We start from the raw sequence: 18,728 nt of genomic DNA on the forward strand, positions 1-18,728 counted from the left end.
AAGAAGAAATCCCAGGTACTGAAATCAATGCCCTGATACCATGTGACAATAATAGAATCTGAATCAGTACCTGGTCATAAGAAAGAAAAAAGAGAGGAGAGGAGAAGAGAGAAGTTGATGAGAGGAAGTGAAGATGAGAGAGGAGAAGAGAACAGCCCATGGTTTGAGTTGTGAACAGAATACTCAAACACTGGGGTGGGGGATCTGACCGACTTAAGTGATGAATGAAGGAAATGAAAAACTAAGATTTTACATAAATACCCAAAACACTCTTAAGGAACCGACACACACCTAAACCCAGATAAACTGACAGTGACACTAACGTATCTTAGCAGAAATCAAAACTCAATTCCTGTGGAAAGACAATGTTGTTTATACCAAAGAGGTAAAGATGTTTCTGTCTCTATTGAAAGAGATTCAAGGCTTTTTATCAGATCTTCATTTTTTTGAAGTCTCACTCAATTTCCAGCTTGAATCTTAGTTTGAAATTCATTTTCTAAAATACTGATGCAGAGCATCCATCTGATCCGACAGCCGGCCCCTCAAAAAGGCCTGATCAGTACTTCTCTAAGAAGTACTCTAGAAAGGGAGGCCAGCCCAAGTCCATGATCAGACCCACTACCTAGCCTGACCTGGTTCAGACCCAGCCAAATCGTGGACTCCTGGAGCAGTCAAAATTCTGGGCAGCAGATTCCATCTCCTAGCAGATTCTTTTTGTGCCAATTCATATTCCAAGGCAGCATTAAGTGCCTTCCCATTATCAGTTTTCAATATCTTGATTGTACTTTTCAATGTCTTGGGGACATATTTCCATGTCTAGGAATTGTTATCTATGTTTGGGGAATTCCAAAGGGGTTTTGGAATTCTAAGAGTTTCTTTAATGTTATTTTGCTGTAGTCAAGACTTCCACCTCTTTATAATGCAAATCCTTGCTGCTCTCAAAGGCACCCATCAAATTGTACAGCATCCAGAACTTAGTGAAAATCCTCCCTTAGAGAACTTACTTGTGAGAATCAAGTGCCATAGGTGGGACTCCTATGACTGGGCAACTAGTGGGACTCTAGGCTGCCACCTATCTATTGTCATCTTCAACTATCATCAGCACCTCCATCATTCATTTTCATCACCATCGCAGGTATTTTATTTTAGATCTTGATAATATTCTCTACCAGAATTGGTCCTGGCGTGATAGCCTCCTTTAGGCTACACCAAATACCTTAAGTAACCATAGCATGACATAATACAATATTTGAACACTGGTCATGTAAACCTGTATGAACAAGAAGTAAATAACCAGAATTAGAACTCAACCCAAACATGAATCAAAATTAGAAACAATGAAAATATATCTAATGACCAAAAAAGAAGAGAAACAAATACACCTCTCCCTCACTCTCCCCCCCTCCCGAGTGCTACCCACAAAAAAATAAAGGGACATGGTTCATTGGACCACAACTGAACCCTTGAGGACCCCACTTGATTATTAAGCAAGGTGCAGAAATGTTATCATTTTCATTGGGTTTGCATTTTCAATATTAGGCTTCTAGAGCCATTCAATGTTTCACAAACTGGATTCCACTGATGAAATTTCAGCAGGTCATATTTAAACGATTGGAGTAGGTTGAGTGGTTATGTCTGTTTCCAGATTAGTCTTATACTCTTATGTACAGTGTTTTTCTTTTGGTGATTTCTAATTTTATATTAAGCATGCTGTTTCTTTGTACTTCATAGGATGACATACGAAAGGAGGCTCAGACTATGTGTTTAATAGATAATCCGAATGTAATAAAGGCATACTGTTCATTTGTTGTTGAACAAAATCTCTGGGTGGTTATGGCGTTCATGGCAGAGGGTTCTTGCCTGCACCTTATGAAGGTTGCATATCCTGATGGTTTTGAAGAGTCCGTAATTGGTACTATCCTTAAAGAAACACTTAAGGCTTTGGAGTACCTCCATCGACATGGACATATCCACCGTGACATCAAGGTCAGTTAAAAATGAAGGGGACATTATTTTTCATTATCGGAATGTGTTTTTTAACAAGATGATTTATTTCAAAAATATCACAAGACTGTATAGTTTTGTAACAATTTTCTTTGCAGGCTGGAAATATCCTTCTTGATAGTAATGGTATGGTTAAACTTGGTGATTTTGGAGTTTCAGCTTGCATGTTTGACCAGGGTGACAGGCAGCGTTCAAGAAATACTTTTGTAGGGACACCATGCTGGTGAGATTTTTTTTTTCCCCCCTTTAGAGAGTGTTTTACTTTCTAATGGGTGCTGCAGTTTTTGATATTATGATCCACGATTTCGTCTTATTGTCTACATTTTTTGGATTTCAACTCATCATTTATTCTGCAGGATGGCTCCAGAGGTTTTGCAGCCAGGAAGTGGGTATGATTTCAAGTGAGTACTTTCCTGTTTACATAGCCATATGATAACCCCGGATACTTAGTTGTGCCTTCAGCCTTGGCTTCCTATGCATAGAGAAAATTATGTACCTCAAAAGTGAATGCCTCACACTCTTGATTTCTTTAAAAGTCTTTTTAAAACATTTTGATACTTTCTCTAGTATATTTATTATTCAAATTAATTATATACATACTTAAAAACAAGTCATATTCTGATCCTATCAAGTTCCATAGTCTTGTTCTAAGATGATCAAATACTCTTTTTCAGGTTGCCTAGTGGAAAACTTGTGGCTTTCTTTAATCCCAATTTTCTCCCATTTTGTTAATTATTTACCTCTAATGGACACAATTTGCCTTCCCTAAGGACATAAACCTGAAACTTGGAATTTTAATTGAAATCATTGATTTTAGGGTCAATGGATATTTTTTCTACCTTTTTCTCAATATATTTCTCATTTGCAATCTTATATTGTTTTTAATTAATTAACTGTTAAACTGTAATAGTTTCATGTGTTTCAGTCAGACACACATATAGTTTCATACAACTGATTAATATATTTCATCGTCTTGTTATTGATTTCTTTAACGCTATTCTTGGGTGCAAATAAAGTGAAGGAGTAGAATAGTAGATGATAGAAAAACAAGAAAGAGAATAGAAAATGAAAAGAAACATGAGATTCTCCAACATTTGGTTGCATAGAAAGTGAAAATAATACTATTTTTTTTCCTTCCCATCCCTCAAAGTAAATAAAAAAAAATTTTAATAGGATGGGCCGATGGGGAGAGATCTGGTGGACCATCTGACTTGGTTAGTTGAACCATTTTTTTGGGTGGTTCGGCCATTAACCACTTGTACTATGCTTATAATGTATATATTATACAAACACAATAAAATGTTAATGGTGAGATTTGAACCCTCTATGAAGTGCCACGAACCCGGCCCTATTGATGGCATGATATTTTCCGGTTTGGTAGATGGACATCACGGCTTTAAAACTCGTCAGTCCAAGTAAGGGAGGCCATAGCATAGTTGTCAAGGTGTTTAGGTGGCCCAAGACGTTGGAGGGGTGACGTCTTGACAACTATGGGCCATAACATATATATGCATTCCATGGCACATCCCCAGGTGATGTTGGATTTTCCATGGTTCTACATCCATGCTTCCTCTGCGGATATATTCCTGACAGTCAAAGTCGTCCCTGGCTCCAATACCAATGAAGTGCCATGAACCCAGCCCCACCGATGGCATGATATTATCCGCTTTGGCAGGTGGGCCTCACGGCTTTAAAACGTGTCATGCCATAGCAAGGGAGGTTGTAGCATATATGCGCATTCCATGGCACATCCCCAGGCGATGTGGGATTTTCCGTTGTTCTACATTTCTTTTATAGATTTAGGAACAAACCTCCTATCACTGAGCCACAAGGTGCACAACTGTAAATTTGTTCTAAACTATGTTATTTCATTTATATATATTGGATATATATTTGTTTTCAATTTCCCAAGACATAAATTCTGCCCAGACCTAACCAGCCATCAAAACCCTCCCATATTTGGATCAAATTCTCCCTTCACCCATTGGGAAACTCGATCCAAGTCGCTCCCTCATCTGACCGTCATAAACCCTAAAAATCCATCTTTTCCTCTTTTCAAAAACCTGAAACCCTAACCCTAACCTTGTTGTCGATTCTAATTTAAAGGCCCAGACTTGTTAAAACTTAACAAGACTTTCACTGGAAGACTCCCCTACATCAACTTGACCTAACCCTACCATCAAACCCTAGGTTCCATTAAACCCTAACTCTAATTTAACCAAAAACACCTATTTTGACCTATTCGAACTACCCTATATGGGTAACAGGATTGCATACGAGATTAGTTGTTTTAGTTCCATATAGTTTTATTTTGGTGTTTTTGTTCATAAATTGAATTGGTTCAACCAATGGTTCAACTTAAGTGATTTTAGTAGTTTTCTTCTAAGTGTTTAGTGGGGCTGGATTAGGACTCTGTTTTGAGTCTATTTCAGTTTCCTAGTTAGTTTTGAGTTACCTAATAGGTTATAGATTGGATTAGGCCTTTCTTTTTTAGTGTAGGATTCTATTTTTGAGTCTTTTATATAGGGTTGTAAGAGGGGCAAGTATTGAACACGAATTTTGGTATTAATGAAAAACTTTTTGCTGCTCTTCTTCTACATTGACGATTTTAGTCGTATGTTTGATCTAGGCTGATGGGATTGGTGTTTGATCCAATTGACACCTTGTGGTGTGACGCCCGAGTGGTTCCTTTGGAAATCTCCTTCAAGTTGTAGTTAATGATTCATTTTTTATTCAAGTTTCTCAATCAAACAAGCTGCTGCCAAGGGAATTCTGCAACAACAGTGAGTTTGATTCACCCCATCTCTTATCTTTCTTCTTCTAATCCTCTAATCCTCTAAACCACCAAACCCTAACATCCCCTCCATCTATGAACATCATTCCCATAACCCAAATTCTGCCCAAACCAAACCAACCATCAAAATACCACCATATTTGGATCGAATTTCCCTCTCACCCTAAGGAGAACTCAATCCAAACCCCTGCCCTAATTTCCCATTCTAAACCCTAGATTCCACCATTATTCCCTTTTCAAAAAACCCAAAACCGTAACCCTAAATTGCTGCAATTCCATTCCAGTTCACTTCCATTCATTAAAACTTAACAAGACCTTCACTGATAGACTCTCCTACATCAACTTGACCTAATCCTACCATCAAACCCTAACCCTAATTTGACCAAAATCACCTATTTTGACCTAACCGAACTACATGTTCAATTCAGATCATGGTTACTGGCTCCTAATTTGATTATTCAAATCTAGGACTACATTATGTCCTCTCTATCCAACGGTCAGAATGGGCATATCATTTGTCCACGTGGTAGAATAGATACCTTGTGACATTTGGAAAAATCAGACCTTTGTGACAATGCAAATTTGCCTATTGATAATTATGAAATGATTTACAATATTCATTTTTTTTTCATTCCTAATGCCTATTTTAGTAGTTTTAACTTAATTTTGTATGTTCTAATACTAAATTATGTGTAAAATAGGGTATATTAGAGAAAATATACAGCATGTACGGCATACACTAGCAACCTAGGGTCTGAAGACAAACCATTTTGGTTGTATTTTCTTACAATCTAAAAGTTCAAATATGTTTACAGATGCTTAATTAGGGTTTCCTTGAAGTTTTGGGTCAAATATGGCTATTTGACCACTGAAATGGCCAACCGAAAATTGCAACTGAAATATATCAGCTGGAGTCCAAAATATTTTGGTTTCGATCTGGGTCGAAGCCAAGCCCAGACTGAAATTCTGAACCTTGCTTAAATCTTGATTCCTCCATCTTGTTTATCCCTACTCACTGAATTTAAATCTTTTGTGAGCACCTTAAAATATGGTCTGATATCTAGGATTAACTGCATTTTGATATGATGGTTGTTCATAAACAACTTTAAGCTTCTTCTGAAAAGAGGGAAAAGAACTCTATTTGATGATATTTTAATTTTCATTTGTGGTGGACATCAGTCTCGTAAGTGAATCAAGATTTTCTGTACCACAAGCAGAGAATTCAGATTTATTTATTTATTTTTTTTTTTTGGGGGGGGGGGGGGGCACCCAGTTGACTTTTGCATCTACTGCTTGCAGAGCTGACATTTGGTCATTTGGAATAACTGCACTGGAGTTAGCTCACGGTCATGCTCCCTTTTCAAAATACCCTCCTATGAAGGTATTTACCAAATTATGAAATTGATGCTTACTATCTGGCCCATGCAAGATTTAATGTAAATTATTTTACTCTCTCTGTTTCCTTGTAGGTTCTCCTGATGACCATCCAGAATGCTCCTCCTGGACTTGATTACGACCGTGACAAAAAGTTTTCCAAGGTAAAGTGATCATTTTGGCTGGTTGAAATCAGTTGGTGACTATGTCCATGTCCTAGATAAACATTTTCATTTTCTGTTTCATGATTCCTTTGTTTTTATTCGCGGCGTCCATTAGGATTTAGAACATCAAAGTTTGGACCTTTTCTGGTATACATTTTTTTTAAGTTATTGAACAGTATCTTAATTAAAGGATTTCCACTTGTGATCAGTCCTTTAAAGAAATGGTTTCCATGTGCTTGGTGAAAGATCAAACGAGGAGGCCAACAGCAGAAAAGTTATTGAAACACCCTTTTTTCAAGAATGCAAAGCCTCCGGAGCTTTCTATTAAAAGTCTATTAACTGGCTTGCCACCATTTTCGGAACGTGTAAAAACCCTCCAGGTAAGCCACCTTGCTTGATGCATTGTAGAGGTCATTCTTTATTCTGTCCTGGAAATTGTGTCTAAAGAATTCATGACGTTGCAGCTTAAGGATGCTGCACAATTAGCTCTCAAGAAAATGCCTTCAGCCGAACAAGAAGCACTATCACAGGTTAGAAAACATTCCGTGATGTCATGCGATTGTTTTTAAATTTGTGTTCTCCTATTTTAATGGATTTTTTCCCTGTTTGATTACGTCACTTAGTTTTCCCTGAATGCAGTTCTTGGAATACCTGTTCTGGGTCTTGTTATGACATATTAATTAGGAGCTGAAGCACTGGAAAAAGACTATTGCGCAACAGTGTCGCAGTGACTGGCATTAATAGTTGCAGTATCACTAGTTTGAAACATGCTAGTTTATTAGTTATTTTCCATATAAGAAAGACTTGTATCCAAGCAGCAATGTTAGTATGTTCATAAAATTGGCTTAAATGGGTTAGACAATCATAACCATATTCTGAAATAGCTTTTTCAAACTCCTTTGCTAACTTTTCTGAGGGTAGGTTCTGTATGTACTATGAAGTCCCCACGCATACAGATCCTGTCTCATCTTGCTTCTTGTTCTGCCTATCTTCATCTTGTAGAAGCTCATTTCTACCATTTAAAAACAGCAGAAAAGTACTTGATAATGTTAACTTTGCTATTTACTTCTGGCATTGTTAAAATTTTTTACCACCCTTGGTGCCTTGTTTATGCTCGAGGAATTAACTTTTTGGTAGGGATTACAATTTTTTTCTTCTTTTTCTTCTTGTAGTAACAATAAATCATGGCAAAAGACAAAAGAGATAAGACTACAACAGGGGGATTTTAATGTGAAGTTGTGAACTGCCAAAAAAAATAGGGGGGGGGGGGGGCGTACCCAGTGCACAAGGCTCCTGCACTGCGGGGTCTGGGGAAGGTCATAATGTATGCATCCTTACCCCTGCTTTCACAGAGAGGCTGTTTCCGGACTCGAACCCGTGACCACTTGGTCACAATGGAGCAACCTTACTGTTGCACCAAGGCCCACCCTGTAATGTGAACTGCCAAAGAAAAAGAAGTGAAAAGAAAAAAGAATTATAACTGAAAGGTTTCCTTGGTCTTTTCAGCCATCTTAGAAATTTTGGGTTCCGTCATCCTTGGATCAGAAGCTTGTAGGATTTTCTCTTGGTTTCCCTATAAGTGGTTTCTTACACAGTAATTGTAGTTACTTCCTGCTCCATCTCCCAGAATTGGAATTATTACATTGCATTGATAACCAATTGTTTAATACCTTTCCATTCAGGAGTGGGAAAAGGTATTCTGTGCGTTCTTGTATGTCCATTTGGTTTTGTGCACTCTCTCTAGTATTTAGGATTTATTTTTTTCCTATGAAATATCATACTGCTTCCACCCAAAAAAAAGAAATTACATCCTACTACAAGTAGGTAACTGTTAACAAAACAGGTTTGTGGAATAATGCTTTTAATGATCAATGAGATCAGTCAAGCTCTCTATTTATAATAATAATAAAAGAGATTACAAGGGGAAACACTATTCACGACACTGTTCACGTGAACAGTATCACAACCCTAATTACATTTCTACCCTTGCTCATAAATACATAAATAAAAAATAAATAAAACACCCAAAAGACCAGAATACCATGGGGGTATTCTGGTGTACATAATTTAACACTCCCCCTCAAGTTGGTGCAAATATATCAATCATGCCCAACTTGACTAGAATGGGATGGAACAATTTCTCAGATAATCCCTTAGTGAAGATATCAGCAACCTGATCAACAGACTTCACAAAGGGAACACAAATCAACCCTTCTTCCAGCTTTTCCTTGATGAAATGTCTATCCACTTCAACATGTTTAGTGCGATCATGCTATACCGGGTTGTGTGCAATGCTGATTACAGCTTTGTTATCACAGTACAACATCATGGGAAGATGAACAGGAACACCAAGATCTTGTAGCAAGCCTTTCAACCAAAGTAACTCACAAATGCCTTGTGCCATAGCCCGAAACTCGGCTTCATCACTAGAACGAGCCACCACATTCTGTTTCTTGCTACGCCAAGTGACCAAATTGCCACCTACAAAAGAACAGTACCCAGAGATAGACTTCCGATCTGCAGAACCTACCCAGTCAGCATCGGTATACGCCTGTACCCGTAGATTGCCATTAGGAGACAGAAGAATGCCTTTTCCAGGAGCTGACTTCAAGTAGTGGAGAATCCGAAGAACAGCCTCCATGTGAGAAGAATAGGGATCATGCATGAACTGACTCACAGTACTCACAGCAACAACAATATCTGGACGAGTGTGTGAGAGATAAATCAGCTTTTCCACTAGGCGTTGGTACCGGCCTTTATCAACAGGTTCACCCTCCTTTTCTTTGAGACGAACAATAGCCTCCATAGGAGTATCTGAAGGGTAACATCCTAACAAACCAGTTTCAGTCAACAAGTCTAGGACATACTTCCTTTGGGAGAGAAAGATGCCTTTAGAAGATCTGGCAACCTCAATCCCAAGAAAGTACCGTAGCGGCCCTAGATCTTTAATCTCGAATTCTTGCCCAAGAAACCTCTTCAACCGGCTGATCTCATCCCCATCATTGCCTGTAACTACAATGTCATCCACATACACTATAAGAACAGCGAGCTTCTCACCAGCCCTCTTTATAAAGAGAGTATGATCAACATTACTTTGCTTGTAGCCAACAGATATCATTGCCTTGTGGAACGGACCAAACCATGCTCGAGGTGACTGCTTCAGCCCATACAATGCTCGCTTCAATTTGCACTCCTTGCCTTCATTACTGTCAGAAGAAAAACCTAGTGGAATATCCATGTATACCTCCTCACAAAGTTCCCCATTTAGGAAGGCATTCTTCACATCCAACTATTGGAGATCCCATCCAAGATTAACTGCACACAATAGTAAAACCTGAACTGTATTCAATTTTGCAACAGGGGCAAAAGTCTCCTGATAGTCAATCCCATATGTTTGGGTGAAGCCCTTTGCAACCAAACGTGCCTTATACCGATCCACAGACCCATCAATCTTTTGTTTGACCACAAACACCCACTTACATCCCACTAGTTTTTTTCCTGGAGGGAGGGTTACAAGATCCCAAGTGTTGTTTTTTTCTAAAGCTCTCATTTCTTCCAATATAGCTGCCTTCCACTTTCCATTTGTATATGCTTCCTAACAGTTTTTAGGAATAGGAACAGAAGAAAGAGAGGACACAAATGCATGAAAAGATGTAGAAAGAGAACTATAAGAAATAAAGCGAGAAATGGGATGCAGGGTGCAAGTCCTAGTACATTTTCGATGAGCAATAGGTAGATCGGAAGGAGAGGTCTCACCACAAGGAGGAGGAGGAGGATCTGACTCCTGGGTTGGCAATTGGATAGGTATTGGTGCCACAGTGGATTGATGCTGCCCTTTGTTGGAGTGTCTCTTGTAGGTGATGATATTAGAGTTGTCAATTTTCTTCTGAAATTCACCGATGGTTCTCCGACGAGTCAACTCCCCGACAATGATCATTACTACCATTATTTACTACATACTCCCTCAGTAAAGGAGTCCCTACAGATGAAGGGATAGTAGCCAAAGGAGGCTGGGCAGCAGCCAAAGAAGGCTGGGCAGCAGCCAAAAGAGGCTGGACAACAGCGGTAGGAGGCTGGGCAGCAGCCAAAGGAGGAATTTCAAGGGGAGGAAACACAAGCACATCTTTACTGAACTAGAATTCTCCCCCTGAAGATGTGTAGACTGATAATAGGCAAGACTTTCATGAAAGACCACATCCATACTGACTAAAGTATGACGCGAAGGAGGGTGGTAACACTTATAACCTTTCTGGGTTGGAGAATAACCCAAAAAAATACACCTTAACCCATGAGGATCAAATTTGCCATGAGGTTTAGTGTCTCTGGCATAACACACACAACCGAAAACTTTGGGAGGAACCACAAAGGTGGAATTCCCATGTAAAATATTGGCCGGACTGTGGGAGTCAAGAACACGGGAAGGCAACCGATTAATTAGATAGGTTGCAGTAAGAATAGCATCCCCCCAATATTGGGAGGGAACATGGTGCGAAAACATCAACGCCCTGGCCACTTCCAACAAGTGTCGGTTCTTCCTTTCAGCCACACCATTTTGGGCTGGGGTATCAACACAACTTGTCTGATGAACAATCCCATTATCAGTAAGGTATTTCTGAAATTGAGTCTCTGTATACTCAGTCCCATTATCACTTCTCAAGACTTTGAGAGTAGCATTGAACTGAGTTTTGACCATGTTATGGAAATGTTGAAAACAAGAAAAAACTTGACTTTTGGTGTGTAAAAGATAAACCCATGTGTGTCTAGAATGACAATCAATAAAAGAGACAAACCAACGGTGACCAGAAACCGAAGTCTTACGACTGGGGCCCCAAACATCAGAATGTACTAAGTGAAAAAGTGAAGAACTCCTTTTATTAGAAATAGAATAAGTTGAATGTGTCTGTTTCGCCAGAACACAAGCCTCACAAAAGAAATCGGTCTTATCACAATGTTTGACCAAAGTAGGAAATAAAGATGTTAAGATGCTTAAGGGGGGGTGACCTAATCTAGAGTGCCACTGATAAATTTCAGAAGATATGAAGGAATTCTGATGTAGTGGTAGTAATGGAGGTCGAGTGAGACGTCCATTGTCAAGCAGGTATAGGCCACCATGCACTTTACCCAATCCAATCATCTTCCCAGAGTCCAGATCCTGAAAAACACAATGGGAAGGAAAAAAGGTTATTTTGCAGTTAAGATCACGAGTTATACTACTAATAGAAAGAAGGTTAGTAGTAAAATTTGGAATATGTAAAACATTGGACAAAGGAAGGGAAGGAGTGCAGTTAATGATTCATTTTTCAGAAATGGAGGAAAGGGAACCATCAGCCACCTTGACTTTGTCTTTCTCAGAGGTAGGAGAATAACGATGGAAGAGGCTAGAGGACCCGGTCATGTGATCTGTAGCTCTAGAATCAATGATCCAAGGATGGGAAGCTACAGAGGCACAATGACCACCAAACGAAATACCTGACCGAGCAAAGTGTGAACCTGAAGGAGTAGACGAAGTGGCAGTAGCTGGTGTAGTAGAGGCAGTAGTAGTGGAAGACTTTAGCAAACGTAGGAATGCCTGTAAATCCTCCTGAGATAGGCCAGTGTCAATAGTAGGGGCTGCAGTGACAGACTCAGAGTGATTGGCCTTGGTTTTTGGTTTTCGCTTGGCAGCCCGTTTAGCCTCAAAGTCAGCAGGCTTCCCATGAAGTTTCCAACATTTGTCCTTGGTGTGATAAGGCTTATGACAATGCTCACAAGTAATAATGCCGATAGTAGTACCACCCACAGAGAGAGTGTCCACTGGTGTAGAAGGAGCCGGTATAGTAGTCTGAAGGGCTGATCTGTCAGGGACAGCAGGGTGCAACATAGCAGCTCGACGATTTTCTTCAGAGGAGACCAAGGCATAAGACTGCTCAAGTTTGGGAAAAGGGGAATGGCCCAACACTTGAACACGAATTGGGTCATACTCAACATTCAACCCAACCAAGGAGTCATAGACCCTGATTTTATCCACATGTTTCTTATAGGCAACCAGATTTGTAGCATTATCAGGTTGGTAATCAGAGAAGTGGTCCAACTGTTGCCAAAGTTGCGCAGAGTAGCATAATATTTAGAGACTGTTAAGTCCCCCTGAGTAGTATGAAGAACCTTCTTCCTGAGTTCATAGACCGGTGCATCATTACCAAGCTGTCCGTACGTTTCTTTACAGGCTGACCAAACCTGAGAAGCTGTATCAAAAAAGAGGAACCCATGTGCAATGTCCGAAGTCATAGAACCAATCAAATAAGATATGAGAACACCATTGTTGGCAAGCCAGCGAGTCAGGGCAGCACCTGGGGCAGCAGGCATGGGAACAGTGCCATCAATGTGGCTAGTGAGACCACAGCCGGCAATAGCAAAAGAGGCTGACCGAGACCACAATAGGTAGTTGCTGCCATCAAGTTTGATGGGATTGGGCTGAAAAGTATGATAATCTGATTTTTCATGTCCAGGTTGATTAGAAATTGCAGTGGAATCAGCAGAGTCACCCATAGTTGCAACAAGGCTGTGGAGAATGAAAAACCAGCAATTACACCAAACCAAGAGCTGAAATCAAGGTCGAGTGGGCCAATATGAAGGGCAAAAACAGCTCCCAAAAAATCAGCAGCAGCAGAGAGATCCCTTCCACAGAGATCGACAATGTCAGGGTTTTGGAAGAGAACCCGAAATTGGAGATCGATGTGGTGATGGGGATCCAAAAAAAAATTGACGAAGAAGCTTGATCGAATCTGTCCAGGAACCTGTAGAGGATGTCCTTGATGAAGAGAAGAAGCTCCAATAAAAAAAACAGCAGCAAACAGCCCAATTCCCAAAAATCGATAATGATCAGGGTTTTAGAAAACCCTAAAAAAGAGGAATCGATTGGGAGAAGGGGTCTTCAACAACCAAAAAAGGCTTGAGGGCAGCTGGTCCAGATCGCAGATGAGTGTTCAATATGCAGAAAACCAGCCTTGATCAATGGTAGTGGCTAGAGCTTCAAAATTCTGGAAACTCAAAAAATCGCAGACAGGAACCAGCAGCAATCGAACCAAATAAATTATCTCATAAAGGGGAAAAACAGAGGTGGGAATAGGGCAGCAACTAGATCATATGATCACCTCTGTAGTGCTGCCCTTAGGAAGGGAGGAGAAGCAAAGGGGGAAAAAGGAGAGAAAAGAAATCGAGAGAAGGGGAGGAAAGAAAAAACGATAGGAAGGGGGTGGGTTTTGAAAACTTAGATCAGAGAAATTTTGGCTCTGATGCCATGTTAACAAAACAGGTTTGTGGAATAATGCTTTTAATGATCAATGAGATCAGTCAAGCTCTCTATTTATAATAATAATAAAAGAAATTACAAGGGGAAACACTATTCTCGACAGTGTTCATGACACTGTTCACGTGAACAGTGTTACAGCTCTAATTACATTTCTACCCTTGCTCATAAATACATAAATAAAAAATAAATAAAACACCCAAAAGACTAGAATACCCCCATGGTATTCTGGTGTACATAATTTAACAGTAACGATTATAGGTAATAGTTGTATATTACTTAAGGTTTTAATGATATATATTGTGTCATACCATGTCTCCTGTTAATTGAAAAGATCATAAATGGACAGTACTTTTTTCTTCTCCCTCTTTTTGTGAGGTGCCTGGTTTTTTTTTTTGGTTTTATGCTTTAACTAAAAACTTCATAAGTCTTTTTTGTGAAGGGTCCTGGTCTTATTCTTTTGTTGTTTTATGCTTTCCTTTTATCAGAGTGAGTACAAACGAGGTGTTAGTGCGTGGAAATTTGATATTGAAGATTTGAAAGCCCAAGCATCACTGGTATATTGAATTTATTTTTAAGTATCAAAAGTTTTCATGTTGCATTATTTACCTTTTTTAATGCAGAATTGATCTTGAACCAGGAAAGAACCAGTGAGAGATCAATTGCATCAAGATTGCATATAGGAACAAACCAATATTGACAACAGAATTTTATAACATTTTTTTTTAAACACATGAAAGATCAAATAGGAAATAAAAGATGAAGGGAAGAAAGGGGGAAGCAGGGATATGACCTGGCTTCACCACCAAGGTCTGTGGGAGACTTCACCACCACCCAATTAAGGCTTCACCACCTTGGCTTTGCTTCTGAATAACCACAGTAGCATGCATCTCACAAAGAGAACTCAATAACTGAATAGCCAAAACCGTTGGGACTTGGGAGTGTCTCCCTTATCTTGTATTTATAATATTGAAGCTGGGTTACATAAATAGTAAGTCTTGGCTACTGAGTAGCTTACAAAATATCAACTCTAGAAAAAACAAAAGCAACTTTCTGGAAAGAAGATCTAGTTTCTAATACACAAAAAAGAAAGAAACAGAAAATAGTAACTACTAAGTAGCTATTGACTAACAACTAAGGCCCATTACAAAAAATGGAAACTAAAGTAGTAGTAGATCTAACTGAATATTGTAGCAATCTTCTAGATAATCTCCTCGCCCCCATAAATCACATGGGGCCCATGCAAATCTTCATTCAATCTTCTAGAATATCCTCCATGCAAATCTCCTCCAAATCTTCTAAAAACAAACAATAAAGGGTATACCCAGTGCGCGAAGCTGCCGCCACTGTGGGGTCTGGAGAGGGGTCATTATGTATGCAGCCTTACCCCCGCTTCACGAAGAGGCTGTTTCCCGACTTGAACCAAAATAGAAACTAACGATTTAATCCCATATAGGAATTAAATCTCTAATATTTGGGTTTCTAGGATTGGCCTATTACAATAGTAGACCTAAAAATACCAAACTCATGGCCCATATAACCCATTGAGTACTCAAATTAAGTGTAACTTAAACATAGGTTGAGTTGGACCCAATAAACTAAACCAAACAAAACCCAAAACAACAGGCTCAACTTCTCTTCTTTCTGGGATTCTGCATCATTTTTATTAATAACCTTGTGTATTTGGAAAACAAACTGAATTATATAATACTGGTGGAATTGATATACTGATGTCTCCCATAACTTGGAATGAAGGAAGAAGATGAAGAAAGCATGAGATCATGTGTCAATAATAAGGTTAGCCAATTTCTTTAACCTCCTCACATCCTTGAAGTGCTATTACTGTGTATTTGATTTTTTTTTGTCTGTTTTGACTTTATGGCACATAATTATGTGCTGTTATTGACAGGATGCATATGCTTCCAGTTTTTGTGTGGGGAAATCAACTTCTATGGCTGATATTGATGGCCGGTATTGCCCTTTGACTTGAATTTCTCAGCTTCCCTAAATATGGATGCTTAGTGTTTTATTTTGGAGTGTCTAATTCCTGTATTTCACAGTTCAAAAATTCTTTGAAGGATGTCCAATTCATTCACCTTAACTGCATAACCAATATTCATCATACAGTGAATAGGTTTGGTTTGGCAGCTTCTTCATATTTCAATCACATAAAAAAATAATATGCTTTCAACAAATCTGTACACCTCCTTTTGAAAAGTAAATTTACTTTCTTATGAGAGCAACTAATAACAAAATAAAAACTATAATTTGGTTTTAACCTTTCAACCAATAGTTTGAAATTGGATTGTTGAGTAGTTAATAAAATAACTATACCAAAATTTAGGTCTTTGGGTATTTTATGACATTAAAGTGCGGACACAAAAACAAGGAGGGAATTCTTTTGTTCAATTTTGGCCAGGTTCCAATGTCAAGCTTTGCTGGAGTCCCAATGACTGGCCCACAAATTTTAAGACGGGCATGTTTGTTTTTTCTCACTTCATGTCATTTGATGCAGTTCTTGTTCAGAACTTCAGCAAATGATCTAAGCAGAGGCAATGGTTAAGTTGGAACAAAGTTTAGTTATACTCCTTGTTAGGATTTCAAGATTAAGGTATCAAGCAGAATTGTTTACACTATTAAAGAAATTCAAGTCTTGACATCATCTTTGAACATCTCATTCTCTTATTATTTTCTCTTGTGACTGTTCTTATCTTTTATAGTTTTGTACGTTTTATCTAGAATATTTGTATTATGGATCAATAAAATAGCCTTCCTATGCCTTCTTCGATGCACTGATGAGGGTTATGATGTCTTCTGGTATGTGTGAATCAGCAGTTTAGGTTGTTTCTTGTCAAACCAAATTGAAATTCTTTAAATCTGTTAGAATTGAGGATCTGACTTTTTACATATATGACCTCTTCCCTAGACATTTGATTCAGCTTCTGATCTATTGCTAATTTATCCACTCTTGGTACAACGTCTACCATGTCATGTCTAAATCCATTAAATTTGAAGCTTCCACTTGAAATGGATTTCCTTTTAATTGTTATTTTAGTTAGTGTGTTGTTTGTACCATATCATGTATTATGGCATTTATTGGATTGTGTACTGTGTATACATTTAGTCTTTGTGCCACCATGGAGTGTTAGGAGTTGTGATCTTGTGTAGACTTCAGAGATCACTTAATTTTTCTAGAGTCCAAAAAAAACAGAAAAAAAGTGATGTATGATGCCTATGTTTGTAAACTTACAAATACTTCTTTAGTTGGTCTCCCCAAAAGGCACAATCTTTCCATGCATGCTAAAATGATTGAAGTTTTATTGCTATGCCTATTAGGTTTAGGTATGATCCTGTAACTGGAAAAAAAAATCTAGTTATGTAATCGTATTTACCTATCTTTCAGTGGCATATTTCTGTTAATGTAGAATCTTAGTTGGTTTCTTCTAGTCTTTTACATACCACATTATCTCTTTCACACTGGAAAGGAGCATTCATAACGTTCTATGAACGGTTCAGTCCTTACCCATGGTGGCTGTTGTTACTTTTCTCCTCAAACAAATAAAAAATGTTGCTTCTGTTTTTTGTTGGGGGGTGGAGGGAGGGATTTGAAGTATTTATTTGTGATGATTCTATGCAAATCTTCACGGTGAGATCTTGCAATAGTGCTTTTGATAAGAAATCACCTTAGTGCTTTATAATTATTTTCTTTGAACATACTTAACCTTTATTGTTTTTTTGGTTATATGAATTAAAAGAAAAAAAAAGGAATTCCTGCTGTATATGATGACTGGAGTGTGGATGACCAAGTGCTTTTGTATAACTTAACTTCACAACATACTTCTCTTGCAGAGAGAGTATAAATGGTTCTGAATTGTCACAGGCTGAGGCCCTGAGGGCAAATGGAGAGAAATCACAAAGTGATATTATTGATTCTGGAGGGCAGGAAAACCTTGAAGGACATGAGAAAGATGGATTGGGCAATGAGGCAATATCATCAACCTCAGAAAAGAACATCCTGTTAACACATTCTCAGAGTCAAACAGGCAGAAACAGCCAAACTCAAAGTGGGCCACCCATGCCTGCAATGGTGCTTGATCATTCATCATCAGAAAGGGGGTGTACTAATGAAAGGTTCAATTTGGTCACTATTCTTTTGTATTTTTTTGTTTTCCTATTCTCTATATTATAATTGTCTTGATTAGTGTTATTGTAGCAAATCCAAAAATTCTAGAACTGTGTAATTCAGTTAAAACTTGAAATGACCTCTTCCAATCATAGTTGTCAAGGTGTCGCCCATTCATCTAGGCTCTCTTTCTTTGGTCCAAGGTGACAGTACGCCTTGTTTTCGATTCATGAGGTTATGTTAATTTATGTTTTGTTGTTTTGTTTTTTTGATGAATATGCTTATGTTATATCCTTTTCTTTGTTTATTAGGTCACTACTAGCATAATTATATCATAAACATGATTTCTATGTTTCATATAAGGATAATTCTATAAAATTATCATTGCTACATTACATATTGTCATATGACACGCCTAGGGCACCTAGGCGATACCTTGTTGCCTATGCACCCCTCAAATGCCTTGTGTTGCCTAGTCGCTATAACCAAGGTTCTAAATCTCGGTTTCGAGGCTGGTTTTGACCCTGGCTGAAACCTTGATTTCATGGGCTGGTTGAAACTGGGCTGGTCAAAATTGGTTGAAACTCGGTATTTTTCGGTCAAAACTACTGAAATATGGGAAATATGGTCAAAACCTGGTACGATCCAGTATCAACCTTAGGTTTCATCTCGGAAAGTGTCGAAACCGAGATATCTTGGTCAAAATTGCAAGTTTCGACCGAGATTTAGTACAATGGATGTAACAACTATGCTTTCAATTCAATTTTGTCTGTAATGGGTATTTGCAAGTTTAATATGGTGATTCAGTGAAGTTTAAAAATGTTTTGTGTAGATTCTATTCAGCACTTAATTTTATATAGAAGTAGATAGTTTAGTAATTAGAGTTTCTGTATGCGCATGTTGTGTGGGCAAATTTGACTTCACTTCCCTAAGAGTCAGTAGAATTGATTTGGGTTTCATGTCAAGTTTGTTGTTTAAATTTGA

The 18,728-nt window shown here is 38.5% G+C and overlaps 1 protein-coding gene across 1 annotated transcript in view; it reads left to right on the forward strand.

Moving 5' to 3' along the window:
* Window positions 1–18,728, forward strand: part of LOC122666109 (germinal center kinase 1-like) — a 40,297-nt gene that overhangs the window by 3,117 nt on the left and 18,452 nt on the right. The window contains exons 2-12 of the mRNA XM_043862217.1: window positions 1,732–1,986; window positions 2,103–2,227; window positions 2,361–2,405; window positions 6,098–6,179; window positions 6,268–6,336; window positions 6,546–6,716; window positions 6,801–6,866; window positions 14,110–14,178; window positions 15,377–15,418; window positions 15,531–15,592; window positions 17,471–17,752. Coding sequence (XP_043718152.1) covers window positions 1,732–1,986; window positions 2,103–2,227; window positions 2,361–2,405; window positions 6,098–6,179; window positions 6,268–6,336; window positions 6,546–6,716; window positions 6,801–6,866; window positions 14,110–14,178; window positions 15,377–15,418; window positions 15,531–15,592; window positions 17,471–17,752 — 1,268 coding nt within the window. The remainder of the gene's footprint in view (window positions 1–1,731; window positions 1,987–2,102; window positions 2,228–2,360; window positions 2,406–6,097; window positions 6,180–6,267; window positions 6,337–6,545; window positions 6,717–6,800; window positions 6,867–14,109; window positions 14,179–15,376; window positions 15,419–15,530; window positions 15,593–17,470; window positions 17,753–18,728) is intronic.

The sequence above is a fragment of the Telopea speciosissima genome, chromosome 6 (genome assembly GCF_018873765.1).
Source record: "Telopea speciosissima isolate NSW1024214 ecotype Mountain lineage chromosome 6, Tspe_v1, whole genome shotgun sequence".
NCBI classification, from domain to species: domain Eukaryota; kingdom Viridiplantae; phylum Streptophyta; class Magnoliopsida; order Proteales; family Proteaceae; genus Telopea; species Telopea speciosissima.